Genomic DNA, 27,543 nt, shown 5'->3' with positions numbered 1-27,543 from the left:
CTCCCTGCTTTATAACATTGGCCTACCGGGTCACAGCTTGTAGTAATTAATCAGGCATGATGTAAGAAAGGACTACACATCACATGAAACACATCAGCAGCTCAATCAAGGATTCACCATCAGAGCTACTTTGCACACATTTTCTTTCCACTCTGGCCTTTTCTCTCTCTGCCCTCCTCCTTTCCAATGCTAAAACTCACACACATCTTATTGCATTGCCTCCCTCCCTGCGTTATCTTGTGCATCTTTTTTCATGTCCTGAAGAACAAACAGCTGGCTTTGCAAATGCTGACAAAGGGTCTCTATACAGTCGTAGCACCTACGTCATATCACTAAATGTCATTAGCTAGAAAGAGAAAGAATGTTTGTGCATATATTGCACAAGGCATACAGCTGGAGACTACGAATGTGTCACTGATGGATGTTTTTGGAAGAAATATGATTGTAAACTTGTACAGTTCACAGAAATGGGGTGGAGGATACATAAAAGTCTATTTTGCTGCCATTTTCTATTTTGTTGCCATTTCATGACGAAGGAAGAACCATCGCTCAACAGTGAGCTTCCATTGAAAGGTGATCAAAGAGATATGATTCAGCCCCGAACTGCACAAAGTGGGAGCAGGAATGGTAATGAATGGAGATCTAGACAGCGTGAGCCTATCCACCTCTGCATGCTGTCTCTTCATTACACAGCAGCCTCAGATCTAAGTGGTTCTTTCAGCATGTATTTTAAGGTAAAAGGTTTCTCAGCAATACATTCTCCTATGTAACCTTTATTGGTTTGTTCTTGTCTTCCGGGTTTGCCATGGTCAGACAAACTAATGTGAACAACTTTATTATGTAGCTACAAAATACTTTAAAAACTCTGTCACTGTCTGGATGCTTACACTTATTTGAGCATCCACTTACAGTAATGTACTCCTATATTCTGTATTCATAGAACAAATATAGATTCACTTTTAGTTTGAGTGTCGCTGCCTTGATAAGATATTTCACATGTAAAAGCTTGAATTAAAGAATATAAAAGCCTTACTTGTTCCTCACTCCGCTGGATTAAACAACCGTCTTGTTCAAAAGCCTTTCAGAAGACGATTTGTCTTTTTTTTTGTAATTTTTCTCCAGCATTTCCACAAAAGGCACTGATGTAAGAGATGAGGTGAACCTGTATTCAAAAGGATTTATGCAGTGGGTTGAGTGTAGGCTACTGTTGTTGTAGCCTTGAAGGGCTGCCTCACCAAGGCTGTGACGCATGTTATTTCATCCATTCTGGTGTTTTTCTTTTTCATCAGTAGGTCCATTTCTGATATCAGCACAAGGACGGTCAGTGTACTGACATACTCTTTGCCTTTTTTTTTCTCTCTGTCTGTCAGACAATATCTCATTTAGTTACATTTTAATAATAACACTTGGTAATATTACAAGCTTATTGAACCAAATGTGGAAAATAAGATCCAACATCTAATAATCCATTTAACAATTTCGCTGGTGCTGCAGAATAGTTGCGTGTGGATTGTGGCCATAAATTTAAATGTGGTATGCATACAGTGTGTGTTTGTGTGTGTGTGTGTGTGTGTGTGTGCGTGTGTGCGTACAGCAAATGTTTTCAATTTTGCTCCGGTATTATGAATTCTAAACTAATCTCCAGGTCTGTCAGGCTTTGAGTTTGCTCTCTTGCCACAGTAGTGTGCATGGGTACTAGCAAGAGCAACTTCATGCAACTTTGCATTTAATGAGTTTTCAGGGTGCTGTTACTTTTTCTGCTGTAATGTAACCTCTGATTGGATGATTTATTTAAAGAAATACCAAACAAAACAACAGGGAATAAGATTAAGAATATGATTGTACTGTTACTGTTACTGATATATCACAAAAAATAACCCTAACCCTTCTTTTAAGCTGACATAATGCTAACTGTCCTGATACTAAATAAGATGACTTAGATCAGGTAGAGTCAAAAAGATGAACATTTTTATCAAATTAATATAATGTATCAGTAAGATGCCGAAAATGGTATTTGTTTTTTTGTGTTAAGTAGTCCTAAATTATCTACTTTAAAGTCTTGAAGCTATTTCATGGCACAAACGTGACTTACTGTATTTTCCAGTATTGTAGAAGCATGTAAAACTGCATATATAAATAAATGTGAGCCACTATAACTGTAATAAAAACCAAATTGTGAAGACTGAGAGAACTATACGACTTGATCTTGTAACTTTAGTTTTTATGTCTATCCAAGCTTAGGCTAACATTACTGGCCCGGTGATGCTTTCTATTGAACCTTGACACTCCAACAAGTCCAGCCAACCCCAGTCTCATCCTAAAATCCTTTTGTCTTGTAACATAAAAAGTGAAACAGAGGTTACTGTAGGGTTTTGATGGTAGTAGACCTCTACAAACAGGATGAGAGCCAGAGGGATTGAAGTGTAGAGCGTGGTGTGAAAATAAGCAGCATCGGACAAACAGATTTTTTTCTTCAGAGCTCTGATTCTTTTTTCTTTAATGGTCACTGCAAACATATAACAGGAAAAATCCACAGTCTCACCCCAAAAGCTGGCAAAATGCTGAACAAGGAGGGTTCCCATGATCAGCAGATCACAATAGCAGAGAGTACCAGCCTACCTCCTCTCACTATCAAACAAAAGACTCTCCCTCACCTGCAAGCTATCCTCATTACTTGGTTTTTGCCCATACCATTACCCGTGTGAAGGGGCCCCCCAGACAAAAACTTCTTTAAAAGCATACATTTATCATTTAATGTTGTCAAATATTACTTTGTACAAAATGTAAAAAACTCTAGTCTAATACAGGGTAACGCAAAGTACATAATAAACTGAAGAAACAACAAACAAAAGCCCAACTCAACAACTCCCCTGCTACTTGCTCTCCTCTTTCTATACTCCACCTTGGTATGACCTAGGTGATTTCGAACTGCTCTTCAAAGTTCTGTTGTACCTCTCCACTAAGCCATCGGTCTGGGGGTGGTAAGGGGTGGTCCGAATACCCTTGATGCCTAATAGCCTGTACACCTGCCTAAGCATGTTTGACAGGAAATTTGTCCCCTGATCTGTCAAAATTTGTGATGGAATGCCAACTCTGGAAACAGCTGTAATAATGCATACAGTAGGTTATTTGTTTAGCAGTGATGTCTCTCAGGGGACATGCTTCAGGATATCTGGTACTGTAATCACAAACCACCAGTATGTAGCGGTATCCTGAATGTGTTCGCTGTAATGGGCCAATAATATCCATTGTTATGAGTTGAAATGGAACATCCAGGATGGGAAGTGGTTGCAGTGGAAATTTTGGAACTTTCTTTTCCCCTGCTAGCTGGCACACTGAACGGGATTCACAATTACGCTGTACCTCTGTGCTCAGACCTGGCCAGTAAAACCTGCTGGCAATCCTGTCCAAGGTCTTTTTAAATCCTAAATGACCAGCCCAGGGAAAATTGTGGCCCAACTCTAGCACCTGTTCATGGAGCCCCCTTGGCACCACCAGTCTTTCCCTGTCATCTGGATTTGCCTATAGTACAGCACCTGGTCTCTAAAGGAATAGCCCCCCCTGCAACTTGACCCTGTTGCACTACTACTGCGTGTTTAAAGCAGCCCTGCAGTGATTCATCCTGTCTTCGACACTGAAAAAAATCACAGCTGCTGTCAGCATCACAACCTTCTGACTCTGAGTGAGTTTAACTGGGAACTGGGAAACTAGCTCTTCTAGACCCTGAACCTCTTCAGCTGGCACTGCCTGGCCCCTGCTTGCTCCCTCCCCCTCCTCCTCAAACCCCTGTTTCTGACTTTGCAGACTAGTGACAATGTTGACTGCCTTACAAGACTGGATCAACTCCTTAAGCATGGGGATATCCTGTCCTAATACCACCTGGTGGGTTAAGCTGTCTGCCACCCCAACTTCAAGAAGGTAAGTCTGCCCTGCTACCCCCAGGTACACCGCTGTCACAAGATATAACTTACTGTCACCATGTACACAGGAAATATCTAGGACTGGCTTACGCAGGGGAGATTCCTTCTGGAGTAGAGAGGGGTGTATTAGTGTCTGGTCACTGCCACTATCAAGTAGAGCTCGGGCTGGTTTACCGTTGATCTTAACTGAAGTAATTTGCCGTTTTACTCCTGAACAACCAAAACCTTCACAGTTACTGTTTGAAAAGATGTAGAAGAAAAGAAGTAAGCAGCCAGACAGAGTGATGTTAAAATAAGTCTGATCTCACACTTTTCCTGATCATACTTACTGGTAGACCAGTGCAGAATATAGTAGTGCTACACATCATTGCATTTTATTTTCATGTGTTCCAATGTTACATGGATCATCAACTAGGGAGGATGTTGACTTTTTGCCTGAAACATGCAGCTGTAGCCTCTTTTAGCATAACATTGTGTATGTGGATATTGTGTAATATTGTGTATATGCAGGCCTACGTATTCAGGAGCAATTTTGCGAGATTCTAGTTTGAAACATCAGCTGAAGACGTTTAAACCCAACTCGTGGAGCAAACATTAGCTTAATTAGCTACCCACAAATCTGCTGGCAACAGTTGTCGTTCTAGCCAGCAAAACTGATGGTCACTGTTTAACAATAAGAAGCTGCTATTGTCTTCCTCTGTCTGAAATCAAGACCCAGTGCTTCAAAAACTACTAATGTTCAGGGTAGATCTGTTAATATTGTAAACTGCATAAGTGCCTTGCATTAGCTGTTTCTTTGCAAGGAGTCAAGTGCTGGCAGAAATCAATGAAGATAAGAAATGTAGTACATGGAAAATAATTTTCTGCTGCAGCATTACTTGTCATAATGACAGCCTATTGAATAGGCTGTCAAACCGCACCTTAGGAATAGGCCCTATTCCTAAGGTGCTTCTTTCATATACTCCTGCTGTGATATCAATCTATGATTAAAACATTTCACACTTGTAATGAAACAAGTGCGTGGACATGAATGTCCAAGCACTTGTTGCACAGAACCTTCTTCTGTGAAGTAAATCTTTATCATTGATCAAGCCAGCCTCATCCTTTTTTCTCTTCCAAGTCCTTTCGAGAGAGGACCTGACCTTCTGAAAATAGCTCCACTAGGGTGATGTGCTGAGAGAGAGGGGCATTACAGATATGGCAGTGTGAGTGAAAACGTGAGCAGAGTATATCCTTGTGTGGTAGGTTGGATTGGAAGGCTGAGAGACAGGTAGCGAGGGACAGATGTACAAAAAGGTGGAGGCAGACAGGCAGAGACAGCAGCAGATATGAGAGTCTTAATGGGAGCATGTGTCAGGAGGAGGTGACAGGCAGACAAGGTCAGAAAGTGGAAAAGAGTATGATCTTTGGTGAGTCACCACCAAGGCATCTTGATTCATTAGATGTACACTCTGCCTCCATCCCCCAATGCCTCCGTCACCCTGAATCTGTGCATGTCCAGAGTTCACACAGCTCTCACTTGAGTTAAGCTGCCATACCACATGTAACATCACGGGTAAATGCAAAACACCCATTGGTATGTGAGTATTTTGCACCCCTGTTTGTCTGAGTGGATCATATAGAAACCCACAGACCGAAAGGTGAACTTAAATTGCCCAATGTCATGATTCTGCATTGAGTAGCAGTTTGACTCTGCAGAGACAGCTGCATGTAGGTGTTGTAAAGGTTTTCTTCTTGGCAGGGGATATAACAAACATATGCTCAGTTTCTCTCATTTGATGTTCATTCAGAGAACAAAGATGACACCTGGCTCATCAAGCCAATAGAACCAAAATCGCAACTGATTTCTTTTAGTGCCATGGGGTACAGGAATTAAGTTTGTTTAAGGTGGTGCAGGTGCATTTCAACATCTCATATTATATTACACACACACACACACACACACGCAACATAAAGACATCTTATTTAGTGTAAGAGGAATGCACGACACAAATCAGACAGCCGACAGTATGTCAAATCATGCTATAATTAATGAATAGATAGACTAAACTAAAAACTAGTACAGAGTGTGTTGAATATAAACTGTACAGTGACAGTGCCTCAGTTATATACTGCATATTAGTACTAGGTGCTTTTAACTACATTTTTAGTTCATTTAAGAAAAAAAAGATAACATGTTTGGCTGCTTTCAAGTCTGTAAATGAGTAATGTGCGGCAGCTGGGTCATATGAAATAAGTGGATACGCTGAGTACTGCTTTACACATCTACTCGTACAATCAAGGAGTTTCAATCACATGTTAGATTTCCACATACTGTGTTAATGCCATATTACGGAAGGAATAGTTCATAGAGTACACAGAATCTGAGAATGTACATACAGTACTAACTACTTGCATTAAGGGTGAAGCTATTTTTATTGTTGTCAGTAAAGACAATGTTCTTGAGGCTAAAGTAAAGTGAGGCTTAGGCTTTACTGATATAACCTTTTGAGCCAGCAGTTGATATCTGCCATTTTCATATGGTGGGAAAGCCTCTGAAGCATCTTTTAGGCCAGAGCAAGACATTACACTCTGCACTGAAACAAACAGGATTTCCTTCTATGATTGCTTTATATGGTGACTATTCAGGCCATATTTGGGAGGATATTAAGTAAGAAATCAGGAGTACTTTGTAAGAGACTGAACAAATCTTTGGAGAATATTTTGGAATTGCACTTGAAAGACTGAGAGACCGTCCTAATGCTTCTTCATAAGAAACTGATTAATGTAAGAGCACTTATTTGAATCACCCGCTGATCTTAATGGGTCAGTGGAACTCCCAGGAGGAAAAATATTTGGACAAGAGGGAATAGGCAGAAGAGGACTGCACTATGATGGAAATTTGACAGGATGCAATTCAGTAGATTTTAACGGGGATTTGATGTTTGGTACAGAGATTTCTTATTTCCTGCAGACAGAACATCCTTTGATGATTCAGCTGAAGTTCCCATTGAACTCCTGTACGGGTGAAAGGTGAATCCAGCTGTATGCAGATGGTGTTGAAGATAAGAAGTCAATTTTTTATTTTTAGCAAAATTGATACATACAAATAAAATAGATATACAGGTCCTTAATTCATATGCTAGACTGGCAAAGTTATGTAATAGAGGCTGACACTGTCTCATGGGGTTGTAAAGAAATGCTCTCTCTGATGGAAACTGACTGTCAGGTGTGTCTTTTCATTTCCACTTGTTGTGATGAGGGAGATGTGTTTCAGCACATCATTGGGGACCAAAGCTGAGAACATCTATTCATTTCTGTGTGTTTAAGTCCATTTGAATCAGGATGAATTAGAACATTTCTGACCTGAGTAATCCAGTGCAGGCACAGGTGCAAGGCGATGATGAAGAATAATTACTTTGTGTGAAACCTCAGACCTTACAGCAAAGGTATTAGAGTCAGTAATCTTGTTAAACATGCACACCACCTTGGGTTAACATTTCATTACATACTTAAACCCCAGCATGTAAAACGCTGCTGTGTGGAAAGGGGGAAACCGACTGAGTATTCTTCATATGTTTATTAAATTGTGGTGCAACTACATTTTCTTCACATGGTGTATTTGTAAAATGTCTTTCCCTAGCCCTTGGGGTGTTACTTTTGGCAGAAGAAGAGATTTTCTATTTTCCTCAAGGCAGATTTAAGAATCCTTATACAGACTCCTACACGAGATTCCACTCTCTATATACTCCTTCCAAATTTCAGTATTACATGACAACTTTATGTTAACAGAGCTTGTACTAAAGGTGTAGTACTCTGCCTTAATATTTTTCAGTACAAATGCTTCAGATGAATGTGAATATGTTGTCAATCTCAAACCACAGCATCTCGAGACGTAATCAGCGTAGGCTGCTGTGAGCAAAGCGGTGAGTCATACAGTCATGCAGTCGTCTTGATGGTGCTGCCCTCTAGTGCTGACTATGAAGTCTAAGAGGTCTGGAGTAATGGAGCCCTCTTCCTTTTTCAGGTTCTTTTTTAGATGTTTTTTTTTTTTTTTTTTTTTTTTTTTTTAACAATGTCAGGATTTATGAACAATAACACCTTAGGACTGTCCGTCGACATATGACTGAGCAAAACAGCATGAACTTTAAGCCTTTGCAGCTTTAGTAGCAGAACACCATCTTTTACTGTGGAAATCTTAATAAAAGAGTTATCAGTTCACAGATATTCTACTTTCTTTTTTTATTTAGAAATTTCAGGGACCTACTGTACAAATGGAATGAATGATAAAAAAACAGTAAAAGGTGACGGTTTGGTCATGAATCTGAACACTGTTTTGTTTTTTTTTTATTTGTTTTTTTTTATGTGCATTCATCAGTGCATTCGCGGTGTCAGTACCAGTTCATATGCGATTGGAGTGCAACAGATTCGGACTTTTACATGGCACAGTATTCATTATTTCCCTGACATGAAGTTTCTTTTTTTTTTTTTTTTTTTTCTACTTTTTATAAAACTCGTACGTTCTGGGATAGCCTGGCCAAATAATCTCTATGACCATTTAGCATTTTTTTTTTTTTGTTACTTTTTTTTAATGTCTAATATTTAAACATATGAAATAAATGAAGCAATACATACCACCTCATGTGATTCCTCACAGGATTCTTCAACTTCCCTATAAATGTTTTACAGATAAAATCTGATAATTGATACAATATGTGATATAATAAAGATAATTTAAGATAAGCTTTATTGTATATACACCCCACGCCGGGGAAATGTAATGTTACTGACAGCAAGAATAAAAAGGAGACGTGTAAAAAGAACACATAGACAATAAAAAACGATCCAAAATAAAATCAACCCAATATATGTACATTATATAAAAGAAGTGTATAAATATAATATTGCCTTAAAAGACACCGTCCAGGTACCTTTAACATATCGATCGATAGATCTGGAAATGGGTGTGTCTGGACGTGTCCTCTGACGCGGAAAAGGCTTGAAACCTTTCTGGTGATCTCATTGGCTCGCTTCTTGCGTCATGACGTATGTTGTTGGTAGAGGGGTAGCAGCAGCGCATCGAAGGGGAGCTATCAGCCCGCAGCATTAGTGAGAGCGTTCGAAGGATGTCCGTATTCCAGTGAGGTTCCGCGGGGTATAATGATAATTAAGCAAAAGGGAGGGCAGACAGACGTACCCGGGCTTCTTCCGCTTTACAGCTTAAGGGAAGGACGCTGTCAGGAATATACACACAGGTTAGTAAATGGTCATTCTTAAACGTTAGCTAAGCGACTAGCGTAAGCTAAATGCACTGACATTAGCCAATGTAACTATGTCGGCTCGTGTTATAGTCAGTCAGGTTTCAGTAACGTTAGCCGACCTTATAGGCCTATAAACTGCTTAACCCAACAGAAAGCAGTCTTAGGCCGGTTTTACTGATATGACATTACTACCTGTTATATTATTACCTTACCTGGCTAAAGATAACGCTGATAGCTTGTTTACCTAGCAGTGAGATAGAAACTTTCACCTACTGAACGGGATGAGCTGGAAAACAGTGACCTACATTTTTGCCAGGAAAGGCAATCAGTCCTCACTTTTTAAATCGCACCTGTCATTGCTGTTAAGGTAACATTAACTTATATGAGTTAGTCTCGTAGGGTTAAAGAAGTCGTCATTTTTGTGGTTGCGCTTGGTAGTGATGAACAGAGACACTGGGTCGCAGTTCGGTGACCTGTGAGTGGCCTCTCCATTCACACAGTGATGTCTCATACAGCTCCAGGTGGTGTGACACTGCAGAGGCTCCCTGCTGTGTTTGACCTTATCGTGAGGTGTCTGTATTCGGACTGTATTAGTACTTTGATCGATTGATTTCACGTGTAAAATATTCTAGTATATTTCTACACTTGTAAAGAACAATAGCATATCACTACATGTGTTGTCAAATGCATATTATTTGAACTTTTTGAATAATCTGTAACTGGACCCCTAATTTTGAGAGATGCAGATGTATGAAAAGAACATTTATAATATATGTATGTATTTCATTTGTCCATTTACACAGACTTGTGTTACTATAGAGCAGCAATGTTCTGTTGCAGTTGGTATTTCCCTATGGAAATGATTTTGTCCTCATAAACAACTATTCTAGGTCACTACTTCATTTCAGTTCTGGCACTTTGCACATTCAAAGCTCACAATTAATTGCAGTTCATTGCTCCAAGTTATGCTTATTGTCCAGGCACATAGCTCTATGCTGCTCACTGCTGTGTTTGACCAAAGAGTGACAGACCAACTAGAACCTCAGTGATTGGTTGATTGACAGAAAATTAATTGGCAACAATTTTGATAATCAGTTGATTGTTTATATATATTGTTTATATATTTTTAAGCAAAAATACGAAAATTCTCTGCTTCCAGCTTTTCAGACGTAAGTAAGTTTCCTTAGTCCTCAGTGGTTGTAAATGGGATTTTAAGGGTGTTTGAACTGTTGGTAGGGCAAAACAAGACACCTGAAGGAGTCACTTTAGTCTCTGGGAAACTGGGATGGACTTATAGATATGTAGAGAACCAAACCTTTGACTTGCCTCCTCGTCCTCCTCTCCTCCAGCATGCAGTGACTGAGACTGAAGCCTGAAGGCTCAGTGGGTCTGGTGGCGGCAGCAGCAGCAGCAGCAGCAGCAGGAGCAGGCATCTAGCTTAGATGAAGGATGAAGAGCCCGGTGCACCGATGCAGGGATGTGGAGCATGGGCGTGGACAGGGTGGGGCCACGGCAGGAACCAACTGCCTACAGGCCGAGCAGCGCATCCCTATCTCCAAAGACGTCATCACTTCCTCCTCTGCCTCCGCCATGTGGTTCATCAGGGACGCCTGTGGCATCGTGTGTGCCGTCATCACCTGGCTGCTGGTGTTTTATGCAGAGTTTGTGGTGTTGTTTGTGATGCTGTTGCCTTCCAAGAATCTGACGTACAGCATTGTGAACGGGACCCTGTTCAACACCCTGGCCTTCCTTGCCCTTGCCTCACACCTCAGGGCCATGTGCACCGACCCTGTAAGAGGCTTGCTTCGCATTATTTGTACACACAAACTAAAAATGGGATGACAGGCTGTCATGCAATAACTCTCAATGTTATAGAGTTTAGGGTCTTAATCTTATATAATCCTGATTAATGAAGCCGAACTTTCATAAAGTTATAAAAACATGTTTAGCTTCTGTCTAATAATTATTGAGCTGCAAATTACGCTGAAGTCATCTACTGTGCGATCATGTGTCTTGTTAGGGGGCGGTGCCAAAAGGGAATGCTACTAAGGAATACATAGAAAGCCTTCAGCTGAAACCAGGGCAGGTGGTCTACAAATGTCCCAAGTGCTGCAGCATCAAGCCTGACCGAGCACACCACTGCAGGTAGGGCAAAAAGGACATGAAATTCTCACTGCTGCGTTGGCATTCTCAAACCCAATCCCACACTTAACAGCTGCAGTGTTTTGGTGCACTGAAGAAGTCAGACTGTTATCATAAATTCTGACTTTGGTTAATGTGTCAAATAGAAATTCTCAGAATGTAGCGCTCCTCACTTTCTACTCATGTTATCTTTGTGCAGCGTTATTGTTGTTCATGCCTTGGAGGGTTGAAATAGTATTTGTTTTATTGTGATCTATTCCCTTTTCCTTTACACTTAACTTGCGGTCTCTCTCTCAGTGTTTGCAAACGCTGCATACGGAAGATGGACCACCACTGCCCCTGGGTCAATAACTGTGTAGGGGAGAACAACCAAAAGTACTTTGTGCTTTTCACGGTAAGTTCACTGCAGGAGTGAGTCTCTCATAATGTGGGCTGACCCAAACCCAAACTAAATTATAATCTGAAGAAGGTTGCCAAAGACCAGTGTTCAGCCTTTGATTAAAAACCAAAAAAAGAAGCTGCCATTAGATTGTAGCTGCCTTTGAGGTTGCGGTTTTACCCGGATGTTTTGATGGTGTGCAATAGTGTGTCCTCTTAACGAGATGTCATTTGGGAAATCAGTAGTTACTGTTTTAATGCAGTACAGACGAGAATGATTCCTCGGTAAATGCCACTCTGTTTAGGTTAGTGTATGTTTTGAATGGTTCTTCACATATATATTTTTTTTTAAACCTAGATGTACATTGCACTCATCTCTCTCCACGCTCTGGTCATGGTGGTCTTCCATTTCCTCAACTGCTTTGAAGATGATTGGACAAGTGAGTGTTTTTGTTTTTTTTTTCTTTTTTTTGAGAAAACCCTTTCTTCAAGTTCTCAATAGTGGAGATCTAAAGCGACAATCTTCCTTTGAAATGTTTGTAATAGGATGATCATTTTCTATCAGTAAAATAACAGTATATTGTGCTTCTTTTAATATAGATTTTATACAGTATAAGTTTATTTGTATATAGCCAGTTTGTATTATTGTCAACATTGCTTCATTTTTATTTATACTATTTTCATTTATATGCCTTTGAAAAACAAGTGTTTACATCATGCTAATGAAGCAAATTGAAAAGGATAAAATTAATAAACACAGAGAATCATCGTGGAAAAATGCCCCAGCCACCAGTCACCTTCATCTCCCTGGCCATGTTGAATGGAGTGAAGCTGTATGTCACCAAATGACCAGTATGTGTTTATTTGATTGTTTTTGGGTTTTGAGCTCTTTGGCACAACAGCATAAGCTCTATCAGACATTGACTGCACAGGCAATACTTTTGAGTAGTTGGATTTGGCTCCTTTGGACAGTTTGTGCATGATAACAAAATACAAACAATAATTTGACCTTACAGCACTGTGGTAATACTGTAGTATTTTCCCGTAGGTTCCCTCCACAGCTATCAAAAATACAGTAATCACAGGTATGAATTCAATTTTGTGTAAACATTTACATTCCTGCTGATGTCGGGATGCTTCCGTTTCCTTCTGCACTTTGAAAGAACCGGGGTGCATAGCACACTGAGAACCTTCCTGAGTTGCTTGTGGTCAGCACATCAGCAGACTGAGGGACAGGCTGGGTCGGTATGCAAGCCACATTTTCATCACTGTGTCTCGTGGTAATGTGCAACAAACATTCAGAGGCCTTCACACTCCCTAAACCTGTTCCGTTTGTGATCCTGTTTGCAATGTACCACGCTGTGAGTTGCAGCTCAGTCATAGACTGTTGTGTTGGATTTCTTCCAAGGTGTCAGTCACATTTAGATTTTGCTCAGTTAAAGCTGAGGCACGGAAGCATCAAAGCAGTCTACAGGACCGACATTCAATGACAGGTTACAGGGTAAGACAGAGAACCATGACTTGCAGTCTCTCAAACAATGTTTTCATTTCATAATGAGAATATGTGTCTGGACAAAACTAGTAGAAATTGTGGTTGAATATGGAAACAAAATCTCATAAAGCCGTGACCTCAGACTTGCCTGGCATTACATTTGCATTGTAATTGACAGTTTGATTTAGTGGCCTTACTCTGAGCCCTACATTCAAAAGGCAAGAGAAATCGTGTATAGTTTCGAAGTTCCTAGAAAAAAATTTAAGTGGTTGGAAACTTACATACCTATACCCCACCTGCTGTCCACAGCTGCCCTCTCAGTGCAGTGGTTCTCAAACAGTTTATCAGCTTTATTAAATAACCTGGTCTTGACTTCAGTTCTGAGATGGTGACTGATTGGCCCGGCTTTTCCAGAGGGCTTCAGTAGTATTCAAGGCTTTTCCGCAGCCAACATCTGGCTGTTTAACAATCCAACCTAAACATCCCAATCCTGAACACTCTGTAGCCTTCCTCGTTTCCTAAAGTACCCTCAGCAGGTGACGGACGGACATACCTGTTGAAAGTGTTGCTTCAGCACTTCCTCGCTGTAGTTGCCCAGACGAGCTACCAATAGGATGCAGTAGTTTCTTTCATCGTAGTGTATAGCAGCTCTTCATATAGCCCTCTTTTTTGCCCCTTCACTTCTCTTCCTCCATGTCCCTCCATCCCCCAGAGTGCAGTTCCTTCTCTCCTCCAGCAACAGTCATCCTCCTCATACTCCTGTGCTTTGAGGGTCTCCTCTTCCTCATCTTCACCTCTGTGATGTTCGGCACCCAAGTCCACTCCATCTGTACCGACGAGACCGTAAGTGATCCATTTAGCGACCAGCAACCCCCTCCCCTCCTCTTATGTCACGGCTTCCTTCTGCTGTTCTCCCTGCTGCTTTTTAACATGAGCGTCTATGACCGCCTATCTCTAATCCAAACTGTTAACGGTGAACAAGTGACTCTCTCATTCTGCAGCCTGATGTAGAATAAGGTGCAGCAAATTCCCTGCAAGTCTTTACTTTGTCTGAAAAGCGAGTAACTGCCAAAAAGAAAGAAACTTCAGCATTGAGTGTAGGGCTGCATCAGTTATTGAACAGTTATTTTCATTGTTGATTAGTCTGTCAATTATTTTCTCGATCGACTAGTTGTTTGGTCTGTAAAATGTCAGAAAATGTTGATCAGTGTTTCCCAAAGCCCAAGATAACGTCCTCAAATGTCTTGTTTTGTCTACAAACCAAAGATATTCAGTTTACTGTCATAGAGGAGTAAAGAAACCAGAGAATATCCACATTTAAAACGCTGGAATCAGGGAATTTAAAAAATTACTCAAACTGCTTTATCGATTGTCAAAATAGCTGGCGATGAGTTTAATACTTAACAACTAATGGATTAATCATTGCTGCTCTAATTCAGTGCTTTAAAGGTAAATTTGTGGTGCCTCTGGAGCATTCACAATGCTGATGGTAAGAACACCTCTGCAGAGTAAGAAAGTGTTACAAGTGTGGATGGCCGCACCACAGTGGTTGTGAAATCACATTTCAGCCAAATCGATGGTCTCCAGCTAAAAATAAGAAGCTGCTTCTGTCTGCCTCTATCTAATATCAAGGATCCTTTACATATGGCAAATGATGTCATTGTAAACTTGGTACTTCCTGCTTTCGGATTCGAACCTTGACAGGCTTAGCAACAGTAACGAATGCCCCCTTTCATACAGGAGACTGAACTCTGCTGAGCACACAATCAGTGCGTCTTGGAGTTGGACCCATTCACACGAGACAGCCTTCACAGGTTTATCTCTGGCTGTCAATCCACTCTGCAGTATGGTTCCATAAAGCACACACCAACCAGAATATAGTAGTTCAATTTCTATTTCACCTCCCTCTAACTGTTCATACATGCACCCTCCCTCTTCCTCTTGTCCAGATGTGCAAGCTTTGTGTGTCTCTCTCAGTCTTTCTTCGACAAGTAGGTTAAAAATATATCCGTACTTCTTAGACACGTCGGGTCATCAAAGCCAGACAGTGCCTGACCCAGGTCTGAAGGAGGACCAGCTGATTCACGTCGAGCAATCCAGATAGACCACAGATGAGGGCTTGACCTGTGCGTTACTGTGTCCGTTTAAGAGTAATCTGAGTGTAAGGGCTTAGCAAGCATTCAGTTCAGCTTCCTCCAGGTTTTTCCATTCTTTGCCTACCAAAGCATTTAGGCCTCAGCTGTTTCCCTCATTTTGGCAGTTATCTCAAAAGCACAGTCTGATCCCAATATGAAAAAAAAGAAGAAGTTGCCCCTAACCAAAATATGAAACACTTAGGAACCTGCTGTCACTCCCAATTAGATTTCCTGCTATTTAATGCAAAACTACTCATAAGTTATTCATGTTTTCTTATTCTGATTATAACGTTTTTACATCAGTCATGTTTGACAGAAACAGTCAAGCAGGTCTCAGATGAGTTAAGTGCAAGGGGGTCTTACTGTATCTTGGCAAAGCTTGAACAATCTGCTCATGAAACCACTGAGTGTTTACGTTTTGCTGCAGCCTCAGAGGCAGCGGTGAGTGTTTGAAAGATGCCAGTGTGTTTTTACAGGAAGGTAGATTTGTCCATGTATCGGTGGAAGAAGGAATCAGCATCCCCTCTGTGTAGTTTGGTGCCATCCTAAAATCATTCTCGTGGTGTGCCTGTGTATCAGAGCTCACCAAACCAAACCCCTTTTCCTGCTTTGAACTTCTTTTTGTCTGCAACTCAAGGTCAGGTTCATGGGAGACATTTGATCTTTTCATCAAGGAGACACATAGGGGACTACACAGAGGGACAGGCAACGGGACGCAAGCAGCTACATTATGCTTGTAGATCACAAGAAATACAGGCGAAACCGCTCGAGATTATTTTCCTTTCTTTCGTTTTTTTGATATTTAGTTGGTGTTTTTTTTTTTTTTTTAAATCAGTATTTGGAAATTGTTTTGTGATTACTGACTGGGTCACAAAAGTCCACCAACTGAAGTTTGGTTGTCTCTCATTTTCAGGGCATAGAGCAGTTGAAAAAGGAAGAGAGAAGATGGGCTAAAAAAACTAAATGGATGAACATGAGGGCGGTATTCGGACACCCTTTCTCCTTTTTGTGGTTTAGTCCCTTCTCTACCCCTGACCACGGGAAGGCTGAGACTTACCAGTATGTGGTGTGAGAGCGCAGCACAGGGAACGAGGCGGCCGGGTCAAAGCTAAAGTGGGAAGCCCTGCCCACTGTGCCCAGTGCTGAACATGACTTACACTGTATCGCCCACGCTAGTTATGGACAGCTTTCCATCTGCTTTTTGTGTTGCCAACTAAGTGCGCTATCCATTTCTTTTTGTGTTGCCTTGAGCGAGTGGAGTTGCAGAGAAAAAGAAAAACACTTTGAGTTTGTGAATCCTGTTTGCAAACACTGTGAATGTGTTTTTTTCTGAGTTGTTTCTATTTCCGTTGTTGTATCAGAAGCCTTCTCTTTTCTTGCTCTGTGTTTACTCTTGCTTTCCCGTTTGGGTCATTTCAGCTTCATTCCAGAAAAACACATTTTCTCACTTGTCCCTAGCGGTGTCTGGCCATGCTGGCAGTTTTCATTTTAGGTGTTGAGGTTTTCAGGAAGCCAATACAGTGAAGAGAATGGAATTTAATTTAGGGCTGCCACTAATGGTTATTTTCATTGTCGATAAATCTGCCAAATGTTTTCTTGATGAAGCTCTAAAATGTCAGAATACTATAAGAGTGCCCATCACATGTCCAGACCCCAAGTTTTTTTTGCTTATTCAGCTAACAGTCCAAATCCCAAAGACATTCAATTTACTATCACAGGAGACCAAGAAAACCACCAAATATTCACATCAGATGAGCCGGAACTTCTGAAATATCACTTTTGATTAGGTGACTTAAAGGATTATCAATGTAGCTTCCAGTGAATTTTCTGTTGATTGACTAAGATCTGTCAATTATTCAGAGTAACCACGACATTGTTTCTGGATATACAATGTGCTGAATTTCAGGTGAAGGCTCCTGCATGGCTACTCACTGCTAGAGGCAAGTGTAGAAATGTCTTTTGTGATTTGGATGAATTGAACCTTTGAATCTTCCTCGTCAGACAGTAATCAGCTGTGTGTTCCAGATGTGGACAAAACAGAGCTTTTAAGGAGGTCCAGAGTAGAAAGGATGAGATCAGTAACAGCAGGTTCAGTCTCTGCAAACAGATCCCATGATCCTTTTTTAAATGCCGCCAAATACATCACATAAAGGAACACTTTGCCATCATTACTGTGGATTTGTGGTCAGTTATGATTGTGAAAATATTCTAAATGCACCCTGTTGGTGTTCTGCTAAAAGTCAAGGCTTCTTTTACCTATTCTTCATTTAGAAATGCACTGATCCCATTTTTTTTTCCTCCTGATTACAATTCTGATGCATCAACTCAGGGCATCTGCTAATAGCCATTCCCAGTGTAATACCAGTGCTCTGTTTTTCCCTTATTTCAAACCTGTACACCACACTGTGAGGAAGGCTAAGCTGCAGTCCTACTGACAGGACCCAGTATTTACTGTAAATACTGAGTGCTGAGATTATCAAATCACTTTGATGTTATTGGTGGGTAAATTGATGGGTGGTATTCAAGCTCTCCACAGCTCACCTGTGACTCACAGGTCAAGTCGACAATATCTCACCACAGAAGAAAACAAGTGATCCTTTAAAATGCTGTATTTGAGCGTCACATGACAGACCAAAAAAAAGTCACACTGCAGTTTAATCTTGTCTTTTAAATGACTTGAACAGCTACATGTCGCCCAAGTGTGGAACATTCTCCCTGATTCCTCTCTGATACATGCTTGACATGAACAAAGCCTTTGCTGGGGGGCAGAGATGTTTTTTTTTCTTCACAAGCCAGGAAGTTTCTGTTTGCTCCACCAAACAGAATCAGTCCAGATTCAGAATGCCAGCTCTTTTTGGTCTTTTTTGGCGGGTCTTGCCGAAACATCCTTGCAATGCTTAGTGAGGGAATGAAATGGTTACATGTCAGCCAGCCTCAGCTTGTCTGTCAGCAGTAAAACACAGCTGTTTGAATGTTGTCAGAGTTAACAGACTGTCAACATCCATATTGTAACATGCTTATTCTCCCTTTTTTGAGGAAAGGTTTGACCACCCACAGTGACACCAACGCTGAACACTTGCCAGTGAAAGAGCCCCTGTGCTCTCAGCCCATGTGGTGTTTTGATGTTGTGAGCGTGTGCCAAATCCAATGATTTCCACAACGACGTGATTATTCGGGAAAGCTTTTAAATGAAATTCCTCAAAAAAATGACGCTGGCTTAGCTTTGAAATTGTCTTTGCTGGAGAAAAGTCTTTAAATCCTGTGTGGACTCAAAGGGAAACACTGTATGGAAATGTATAACTCTGCATACATCTTATGATGCAGCAGCAGGATTTTAGCTGGACTGTATTTCTGCACTATTCCAGATTACTTCAAAGTGGTTAACAAAGTATTAACTTTCATCATGTACTAAAAAGGCTAATTCGCACTTTGTATTTCTCATTTAAGACTTCTGTGTGAACTGCTCTGTTCTACAGTGTGCATTTTATTCCTCTATTCTTTGTTTACATGATATTGTATGCATCCTTTGTTATCTGAATGCATGGTACAAGTGAAGGCTAGTTTAGTGATGTATGTGAAACACTGCTGGTATGAAGGTGCCAAGCCTCGCTGGTGAGAGTGATGCTGGAGATGATTTGTTTTTTACAGAAATTCTTTCTAAATATTCTGAAGATATTTCAGCACATGCGCAGAGAATAAATACTTCTCAGTTGCAATGCAAAAACTGTGTTTGCTTGCTTTTTTGAATGTATTTATTTCCCTCTGATTGTGTGTGTGTGGGGTGCTGTTAGGACCAAATATGGGCTCTGCACTCTGTATTTTTTCTGTTCAGATATCACTGAAGAGGTCTCTACTTTCTCTGCATACAGTCTTCTCGCTCCCTGCATTGTTAAAAATGTTCACTCTGTCCTTGTCTTTCATTCTTTTCCCACTTTACTGCCTGTAACCTGCCTCTCTCCCATGCAATGTTTTCTCCACACTCATGCATTTGCTTTGGTTGATGACTCATTCTGCCAAAGGCTTTCTGAAGCAGACAACTCTTTAGAATTTCGAGGAGAGGTAAGCTTGTAACAGAGGTGACATTAGCCGTCCCATCAAGCTTAACACATCACGAGCATGCGGATTTCAATCTGAAGGCCAGTGTGCACTTCATGTCTTGTTTTTTTGATGTTTCAGATTCAACCAAACATTATGAATGAATGAGTGAGTTCCATGTGTGACAGGATGCATGCTCTGTTTTGACCGTTTGACATGTTCTTCTTCCACAGGGGTTCTTCATTTTTTTTTTAAGCGCATGTGAGTCATTCTGTATAGTGTTTTATGACATTTTGGGCATGTTTCTGAGAAAACAAATGAATCAGAAAGCATTTAAATGACAGATGTTAAAAGTGTTGAACTCAACGCTCACGCTCCTTATGTACAGTGAGAGAGTTGTTGGTTACTGTGACCACTCCTGTCTGAACTGACCATGAAGCCATGGACAGAAGTCCACTGTGCAAACATATTTCAGCCATCTGAGTCAGACAAATTCATTCAGATGCACCCGACATCGCCTAACCTTAAAATATGTTGCAGAATTGACACTGTGTTCATTCACATTGTTTCCGCAGCCTTGTTGACTGAAAAGCTAGCAGGTGACTTTAGTTTGTTTTCAAGGTAAAGTGACTGCAGGCAGTTGCATTTTCAAAAGGCAGCCAACAGTCTTACCTTTTTATGTTATTTTTCTGTTCATGGTGTTGAATCCTAAATGCTCCTACACGTTTCCCGTCAGGTAGTTTGATCTCTTGATTAGCCATCTAGCATGGCAAAGAGCTCAACAAAGGCCTTATTTGCTGAGGGTCATGCAACAGAGCATAGATCAGACTGCACTCTGATCCTAGCATACAAACAAACTTATAGACTGATTTCTAAGCTGCTTTTTGCATCTAAGATTTCTGCAACTGGTTGAAGAAAATTACATGTTTGATGAAAATCCCTCAGGCTTTCATCAGAAACACAGCACAGAGACAGCGCTGTCGAGACTTGGGCAGATAGACCACGGTGAAATAGCCATTTTAGTTCTTACAGGTTTGTCTGTGGCCTTTGATGCCAGGGCTCCTCTTACTTATCCAGAGGGATGTTTTTTGTATCCACTGATGTACCTGTGCTCCTTTAACTTGTGGGGTGCCTCAGGGATCAATTCTCAGACCCCGTTTATTTTTAGATTATATGTGCTCCCATTAGGTCACTTGATACATTCATTTGGTTGTGTTTTATCATTGCTATGCTGATGATACACAACTCTACTTATGCGTTAGCCCGATGACCTTTCAGATTTCACTGCTTTGCTCAAGTGTCAGTTTGAGATTAGTAGTAATTGTCCAACATCTCAGTTCATTGGCCTCAAACAGAAAATCCTCTGCCAAAAACCCAAGCGTCACTGTTGTCTACCAGCTGATATTTGATAAACACGTCAGGACGTATTCAGTCCTGCTGCATTCGCATGTCCACTGTTATCTGTCCAGCAGTTGGAAATGGTTATCCATCCATGCTCCCAGTTAGACTGCGGTGATGATCTTTATTCCTGCATAAACCAAGACGCTGTTACCTGGGTTACAGTTAGTCCAAAACTCTACAGCAAAACCACTCACTGAGACCTCCGATCAGTCTCACCCCGGTTCTGATGTCATTTCACTGGCTTCTGATTAAATTCAGGATGCTCCTCCTCATCTGTCAGTCGTGCTCCAGAGTATATTAGCGAACTAATATTGCTGCTTACCTCTGTGAGACCCCTCAGGTCCTCTGAACAGGCCTAATATTACCTCTGGGACTGAGGGGACTGTGCAGGCTGTCCTGGGTCCCAGGCTGTGGAACAGTCTCCTCCTGGGAGTCAGATCAGCAGACTCTGGAAATTTTAGGTCACAGCTGAAGACCAATCTTTTCTCTAAGCCATTTTGTGTGTAAACCCACAGCCGACTGCCAGAGTGAAGAAAACCCGCTCACTTTCTGAGACGTTTAATTTCTTACAGTGTAGTCAAATTAGGGAGGGATGTTTGATGGTGAGTGTGGACAGGAGGAAGGATTACAGTGACCAATAACTCTTTCAGCATACATACAGCCAGTGACTGTTCTATTAAGATAGTCTTGAAAAAATCTGAAGCCATCCTTTAAATGAAACCTGAGGGCTCTTTGTCAGGATATCTTTCTGTCTGAGAAACAAGAGCGAAATCATAGTGTCGTCGCAGTTTTACTCATCACCTCTGTGTCTGTGATTGATGGTGCATGTAGAAAGCCACAGACCTCCAGTCCTTTTTGGCTCGGCTCCTTTCACCTCAGACCCTCCTTGTTGTGTCTTCTCCAGGGAATCGAGCGTCTGAAGGGGGAGGCGGGGAAGTGGGGGAAGGTGCCGTGTTGGGAGGCCATGCAGATGGCTTTCGGTGGCCCGTTCTCTCTGTCCTGGTGCAGCCCCTTTGCAGGGCTGAGCTGCAAGAAGAGCGCCCAAGAGCACGTCACCATTCCACAGGGGGAGATCATCGAGGAGGACGTCATAGAGATACCACTCGAGTAGCGCTGCCTGCAGCCTGGAAGACATTTTTTTCTCAGCCTGGCAGCTTTTCTCTATAAACAGATAAAGGTCTCGTTCGAAGACTATCAGGGCTTTCTGAATGGTGAGAACCCACTAGTAATTAGAATTTTTATTTATATTTTTTTATCTACGACTTCATCTACGTGACTTTCTCTCCCACTGTCACTGCAGCCATTTGCAGGGTGCACAGGGCTCTAAGCTTAGATTATGTCAATACATTTACCAATCTTTAGCACCTTGGCCCTTTATAATCTGCCATTGCACATACAGTAAAATGAAGTCTAATAGCATGTGGAAGTGATCTTTTACTATGTAACTCATGCTGCCAAACCTGCAGTATTCTCCTGAAATCATTGTGTAGTAAAAGTAGCTGTGGAGCTGGAAGGACTCAGAACTCCTGTTAACGTGACCAAAGTGTTTCTGACTGGAGGTGAGAAGATGATGGATTTTACTGCGTCTCACTGAGCTCTCAGGCAAACACCACTAACAGTAGCACTAATGTGACACATGGAGCATGAGCAGTCCGCTTTTAACCACTTAGCTGTCTCTGATGCCTTTTGTGAGGGTCTGAATTCACTGTGTGCCTTATCTGTCCTGACAAGCAAACGTTTCAGCGTGACAGCGAGGGGAAAAACACTTTGTATGATTAATTGTTCGGCTCATCCGTCTCATTCTGGTGTCTGCCGTTACCATTTTCATCTTTGTGACTGTCTTGTACATGTGGAAGTGTGGAAGGGTTTTTTTTGTGTTGAGTAAGCTGTTGGATAAGGGCTTTTACTGTTTGATGGGTGCTGGTTGTCATGGGAACACTCATGTTTTATCATGTTTACATTATTTTAACAAACTGTTTTGTCATTTTGTGGCTTCCATTTTTAAATTCTGAAATAAATGGAAATGTTTCATTATCTGTACTCTGAGCTGTACTGTCTAAGATTTTTACTGTTAATAATCATCAAAGAAACGGTATGAGTAATCATTTATTTTTACAGTCACCTGCAGATTTACATGCCATACAAAATGTATAACATTTTTGTACATCATACATTGCCCTGAATTAAGTCTGACATTCCTAGTTACTTAGACTATACCAAGTTAGATGCCTTAACTCACCTCAGTACAAAAATACTCCAGCATCTGTGTGTCCATCCAGAGTCTTTTGATACACCATCCAAACACTCCTGAAAACAGCTCCAAGTCGCATCTTCTTAATTCAGTGAGTTGGTACGTAATATGTACATCAAAAAAATAATATGGAACTCATCATGACCACTTTCAGCATTTCTGATTCCTGATGCCTTGAATGAAGGTGGTGCAACACAGTCCGCTGTTTTAATTGCACTTAAGACATGATGAGCAACATTTCCCCTTTAAGTGCCTGAGATGTTCCACGATGTGTCTCCAAAGAGTCCTGCCACAGGCTGCTGTGACTGAGGAGCAAGGCCGCCTGCTTGTGACGAGCCAAAGCTACATCACTTATCTTTTTTGTCCTCCTCCTGTGGGAGCGCCTGAGGTGAGGATCCATGAAGCACCAGCAGTCCACAGAGAGTGAGAGAGATGCCCACCCACCACAGAGCTGCATGGGTCTCTCCAAAAATCACCCTCCCCAGGACGGCCTGGACACACAAACAGACTCATTGCAGCACACAGACACAACGGAAGTGTGAACGCTTCCACTGAAACTTTTGCTTCTAAGTGCATGTCTTTCCACAGACTCGATGAAAGGTGCATTGTAGGGGAATGCTGAGAGCTTACGGAGGAGATGAAGTTGGATGCAGTGGTAGTGACGGTGGCCCTGGCTGAGGAGGAGCAGTGTCGGAGAGCCTTGGAAAAGAAGGTCCACATGACAGCATTACAGGTGAACAGCAGGCCTCCACACAGCAACCGCAGGGGGACGTGGAGCTGCACACACACACACACACACAGACATGGACAGACAGACAGACAGACAGACAGACAGATGAAATGAGAAAGCAGCAGGGTGCTACGTAGCTACACATGGGTGACAAATTTAAGGACAAACCAAGGATTTATTTTTATTCTACACAATACAATGAAAACAAGTGACAAGTTTAAGTAAAAGCTATTTATTTCCAACATGTTCCTAACATGACATTCACAAAACATGAACCATGCAATTTCTAAATAAAAAAAATACACATCAGTATAGTGTACCAAAAAATTTATAAAATGAAATAAATAACAATAATAAAAAAAACAATCAATAAACACAGCGAGGGACTTAAATAAACAAAAACAATAACAGAAAAAAACGTATTAATAACCTGTCATTTCCGGTCCGGACCTGACTGCTGACCGTCCTTCTTACCTTGGACTACTTTATTTCAGTGAGAGCTTATCCTCAGTGCGGAAGTAGCTTCTGGATTCACAGCTTTCATACATTCATTGTACTTGAACACTGGCCCGAGAGGTAACGACACAAAGAACCACAAAAACGGAACTTGCAAAACTTCGACCAGGAACCAAGCGAAGGGAAAAAAAATTTGACAGAGAGACACAGAGACAAACACTGAGGAATATCTGAGTATACTGACATTAGTCTCACCCAGTCACAGGCTCGAATCCCACCGTGTGCTTCAGTCCAGCTGCTGAGCCCTGACTCACACATGTCTCTCAGGTAGTCTGCACCGAGGGACAGCTTGGCTGACAAGGAGGCAGCGGCCCCCAAAAACCCCGCAACCAGCGCATAAAAAGACCCTGAAATCATATCTGAAGAGAAAGAAACACATTACAGTTCAGGAGTCTTCTACTAACAGCAGTGTCAGTTGTGAATTAAAGGATATAGACCGAGGTGTAAAGTTTCAAAACAATACGCCCTGGGAAAATCCTGAAGTGCTTAAAGATGTCACATCATTATAGCTACTGCCAAAAATACCTGGTCAAAATTAGTTAACCTTTACTGATGGTGTATATTATTTACATAGAAGTATTTTTGATTTTTCGGTAATTCTTTTGTTTATTTATTTCTTTATTTTGCCTCCAATTAATTACCGGATTTTATTTTGAAGGCAAAAATCGTTTTTACGATCACATTTTCGCTATCTTGACATCGATTTCATCCATCCCCCAATCACAGTCGCTCCTGAAGTCATGTGACTCTCGGCGGCACATCTTAATGACGTATGTTTTGGTGAAACCCTGTGCTTATCGAGTGTCTGTCTAGGCCTGTAATTCATGTGAGTTTATTTTGTATTACTCGTTTGCAATGAACAAAAATAAGGCCAGCGGCGTGTCATGGGTGAAACCAGCCGAACCGTCCTTTCTGAAGAAGTTTAAAAACGATGTTGGTTACAAAGAAGGACCGACTGTTGACACTAAGGTAAGTGGTGGTTTGGCTCGTCGTGTTAGCTAGCAGCCCGGACCCCGTCAACGTTAGCTCATTTGAGTGTATGGAATATTACCGTTAGCTAAGCAAACCTTATCTGTTTCTGTATTGAGTTTTAATGACCCTCTGCTGATGAAACAATTCACTATCACTGAAACAAGCTTCAATCTCCGCATCTTCCCGTTTCTTGAGATCACATAACACCCCCTTCCCTTGACTACTCTCAAGGGGAGGGGGTGTCGATGCTCATCCCGCGCGGACAACGGAGCCGTATTAAACGGCCTTACCTCTTTAATAGGCTGCGTGTGTGGTAAAGGCAAACCGTTGTCTGTCTTGTCTTCCGCGCTCAGCGCCAGGTGATGCCAACACTGGACGATGACAGCGGGAGTGATCGAGAGGATGAGTTACCTCAGGTTGTGGTCCTAAAAGATGGAGATCTGACCGCAGAGGAGGTGAAGAAGGTCAAGGACGGTGCACGCGGTGGAAATGGCGCAGAGAAAGGTAAGACTGAATGAGCGTGAACCGTCATGTCCAGAGGACCGTTTATTTCACTTGGCATTGGGGATGGTGCAGTCCGGGTAGATGTTTTAACTTTGGCTCACTGCGACCATTTTACACAAATGTAACTGTGTTTTGTCAAAGCGAGCATCTAAGATGAAAACCGCAGCCTTTTCATTGAATCCTTTACATCCGTCTTGTCCACAGATGAGGAACCTCCTCCTGATGGTAAAATCCTGTTCAAGAAACCAGCCAAGCGCTCTTCATCAGACAAATTCCAGGGCATCACCGCCAGCTCCAGCAAAAAGAAGAAGAGTGATGGAGAGGAGAAGGAGAAGAAAGAGAAAGAGGTGAAGTCTGGGAAGCAAGTCAAAAATAACAGCCTCCTGTCATTTGGAGGGGATGAGGAGGAAGAGGAGGACTGAAGGTCTGTGACAGGAGGGAATCATAATGACATTTAAACATTAACGGTAACGTGTTTCATAATGGGAGCAGGGGAGGTCGCTCTGGATTTCTTCCACAGTGTGCAGCCTGTCCACTCTAGCTTTTTTAAAGGACAGTGCCAGTGTTTTGCATGTCTTAGCCCACTGACGATTTTACAGACGACTGTTCCATTCATTTCAGCGCACTGTAGAAGTCAACTTTTTGTCTAAGTTCACTCATGGTTGTATAGAAGTACAGTTGGCTGACATCAGACGGAGCTTCCAGCTTTGTTTCCATCTTACCATTGTCGTCGTCATCTCATAACATCATCACTGGCCTCCATGCTGTTTTCTGCTGTTCCCTGTTTTCCAGCATGTTGTGATTCTATGTGTAGTTCTTTTTCATTAAACATACGAAAACATGGGCAGTGAAACAGAGTTTTGAAGTCACAGTGCACATCGTCCAGAGCTTTCTGCAGTCAAACACAGGAGTGAGGCTGAAGCTGTTTGAAGGTGCTCCTCAAATCATTTGGTCGCCACACAAACTATGCAACTTCTGGAAACACCAGGTGCAAAATACGATTGATTATTGGTCATGAAACTAATGGTTTTGATTGTTTTTTGCCTAATTTTACACTGAACAGTCGTCAATCACTCGGATATTTGGAATTAGTTCAGCTACTGTTAAAAAATTGTCAGGAACTGGAAAAAGTTTTTCCTTCTTTTTACATTTGATGAATATGTTCAATAAGAAATCTCGTGATGGAATCCAGACTCTTACTGAGAGTTTGTCCTGTGTTCTTGGTGCCTTCCACTTTAGGAAACAGTAATCTTTTCCATCAGAATTTGAACCTTAAGACCACAGTTCAGGTCACTGACCCCCCTAGTCCCAGTGGCTTCTGGTGTCTGGACACTGCCACAGACTCTTCACCTCCTGATATATGGACTCAGAACTCATTTGAAGGTGAAACACCTGCCTGTCATACATTTTAAGATCCTTTTGTTGCTTTGTGTGTGAATCCCCAACTCGGGTTCATTTGTATCTCTATGCTGTCATCAGAACTGTCATGTGTTCGTGTGGAAGTGCTCGCTGTAGAATTTTGAATACATTCAATGATGTGTTGGATGTATGAATATATTTTAGCTTCGGCAAAGGAGCTATTAATGTTTTATGTACAAACGATGCATTCTTGTCAATGCAGGTGGTGCAATTTTAAAATTTGGGATTTGTTTTTATGTTGTGCATTTTTAGAGAATGGTTAACATTTGAAATATAAAACATTAAATCAGCTGTACAACATCCTCTATTGTAAGCTCGCTGTTTTCACTGTGTGTGTGTGTGTGTGTGTGAGACTCTAATCAGTCTATGCTGTACTTTGTGTTCAGTACTAACAGGCAAATGTTAGCA

At 41.5% G+C, this 27,543-nt stretch overlaps 3 protein-coding genes across 7 annotated transcripts; 2 read left to right on the top strand and 1 right to left on the bottom strand.

The window, feature by feature from the left end:
- The first annotated feature begins 8,940 nt into the window (after window positions 1-8,940).
- Window positions 8,941-22,781, top strand: zdhhc3a (zDHHC palmitoyltransferase 3a). Of its 3 annotated transcripts, none has more exons than XM_076736497.1 (7): window positions 8,941-9,154; window positions 10,510-10,951; window positions 11,181-11,305; window positions 11,600-11,696; window positions 12,039-12,120; window positions 13,885-14,015; window positions 21,648-21,854. In XM_076736497.1, the coding sequence occupies exons 2-7, from the start codon at window positions 10,610-10,612 to the stop codon at window positions 21,852-21,854; spliced, it is 984 nt and encodes a 327-aa protein (XP_076592612.1). In that variant the 5' UTR covers window positions 8,941-9,154; window positions 10,510-10,609. The 3 variants fall into 3 exon arrangements, with proteins under 3 accessions (XP_076592612.1, XP_076592613.1, XP_076592614.1); XM_076736498.1 differs by lacking the exon at window positions 21,648-21,854 and adding an exon at window positions 16,221-19,031; XM_076736499.1 differs by lacking the exon at window positions 13,885-14,015 and having other exon boundaries at window positions 8,975-9,154; window positions 21,648-22,781.
- On the bottom strand, window positions 21,739-25,624 carry tmem42a (transmembrane protein 42a). Of its 3 annotated transcripts, none has more exons than XR_013077445.1 (4): window positions 24,436-24,634; window positions 23,625-23,771; window positions 22,983-23,485; window positions 21,739-21,867 (listed from the first exon to the last, which is right to left on the bottom strand). XR_013077445.1 is itself a non-coding variant. In XM_076736503.1 (4 exons), exons 2-4 carry the CDS (start codon window positions 24,595-24,597, stop codon window positions 23,342-23,344), a joined length of 453 nt encoding a protein of 150 aa, XP_076592618.1. In that variant the 5' UTR covers window positions 24,598-24,599; window positions 25,503-25,624; the 3' UTR covers window positions 22,859-23,341. The 3 variants fall into 3 exon arrangements, 2 of the variants coding, with proteins under 2 accessions (XP_076592617.1, XP_076592618.1); XM_076736503.1 differs by lacking the exon at window positions 21,739-21,867 and adding an exon at window positions 25,503-25,624 and having other exon boundaries at window positions 22,859-23,485; window positions 24,436-24,599; XM_076736502.1 differs by lacking the exon at window positions 21,739-21,867 and having other exon boundaries at window positions 22,833-23,485; window positions 24,436-24,671.
- kiaa1143 (KIAA1143 ortholog) lies at window positions 25,009-27,435 on the top strand. Its single transcript, XM_076736501.1, has 3 exons — window positions 25,009-25,209; window positions 25,566-25,716; window positions 25,921-27,435. Exons 1-3 carry the CDS (start codon window positions 25,096-25,098, stop codon window positions 26,136-26,138), a joined length of 483 nt encoding a protein of 160 aa, XP_076592616.1. The 5' UTR covers window positions 25,009-25,095; the 3' UTR covers window positions 26,139-27,435.
- Window positions 27,436-27,543: the final 108 nt, after the last annotated feature.

Source organism: Chaetodon auriga, chromosome 8, assembly GCF_051107435.1.
Source record: "Chaetodon auriga isolate fChaAug3 chromosome 8, fChaAug3.hap1, whole genome shotgun sequence".
Classification (NCBI taxonomy): domain Eukaryota; kingdom Metazoa; phylum Chordata; class Actinopteri; order Chaetodontiformes; family Chaetodontidae; genus Chaetodon; species Chaetodon auriga.
Note: the sequence above shows the minus strand (reverse complement) of the source record. Positions and strands in the feature narration are given on the sequence as shown.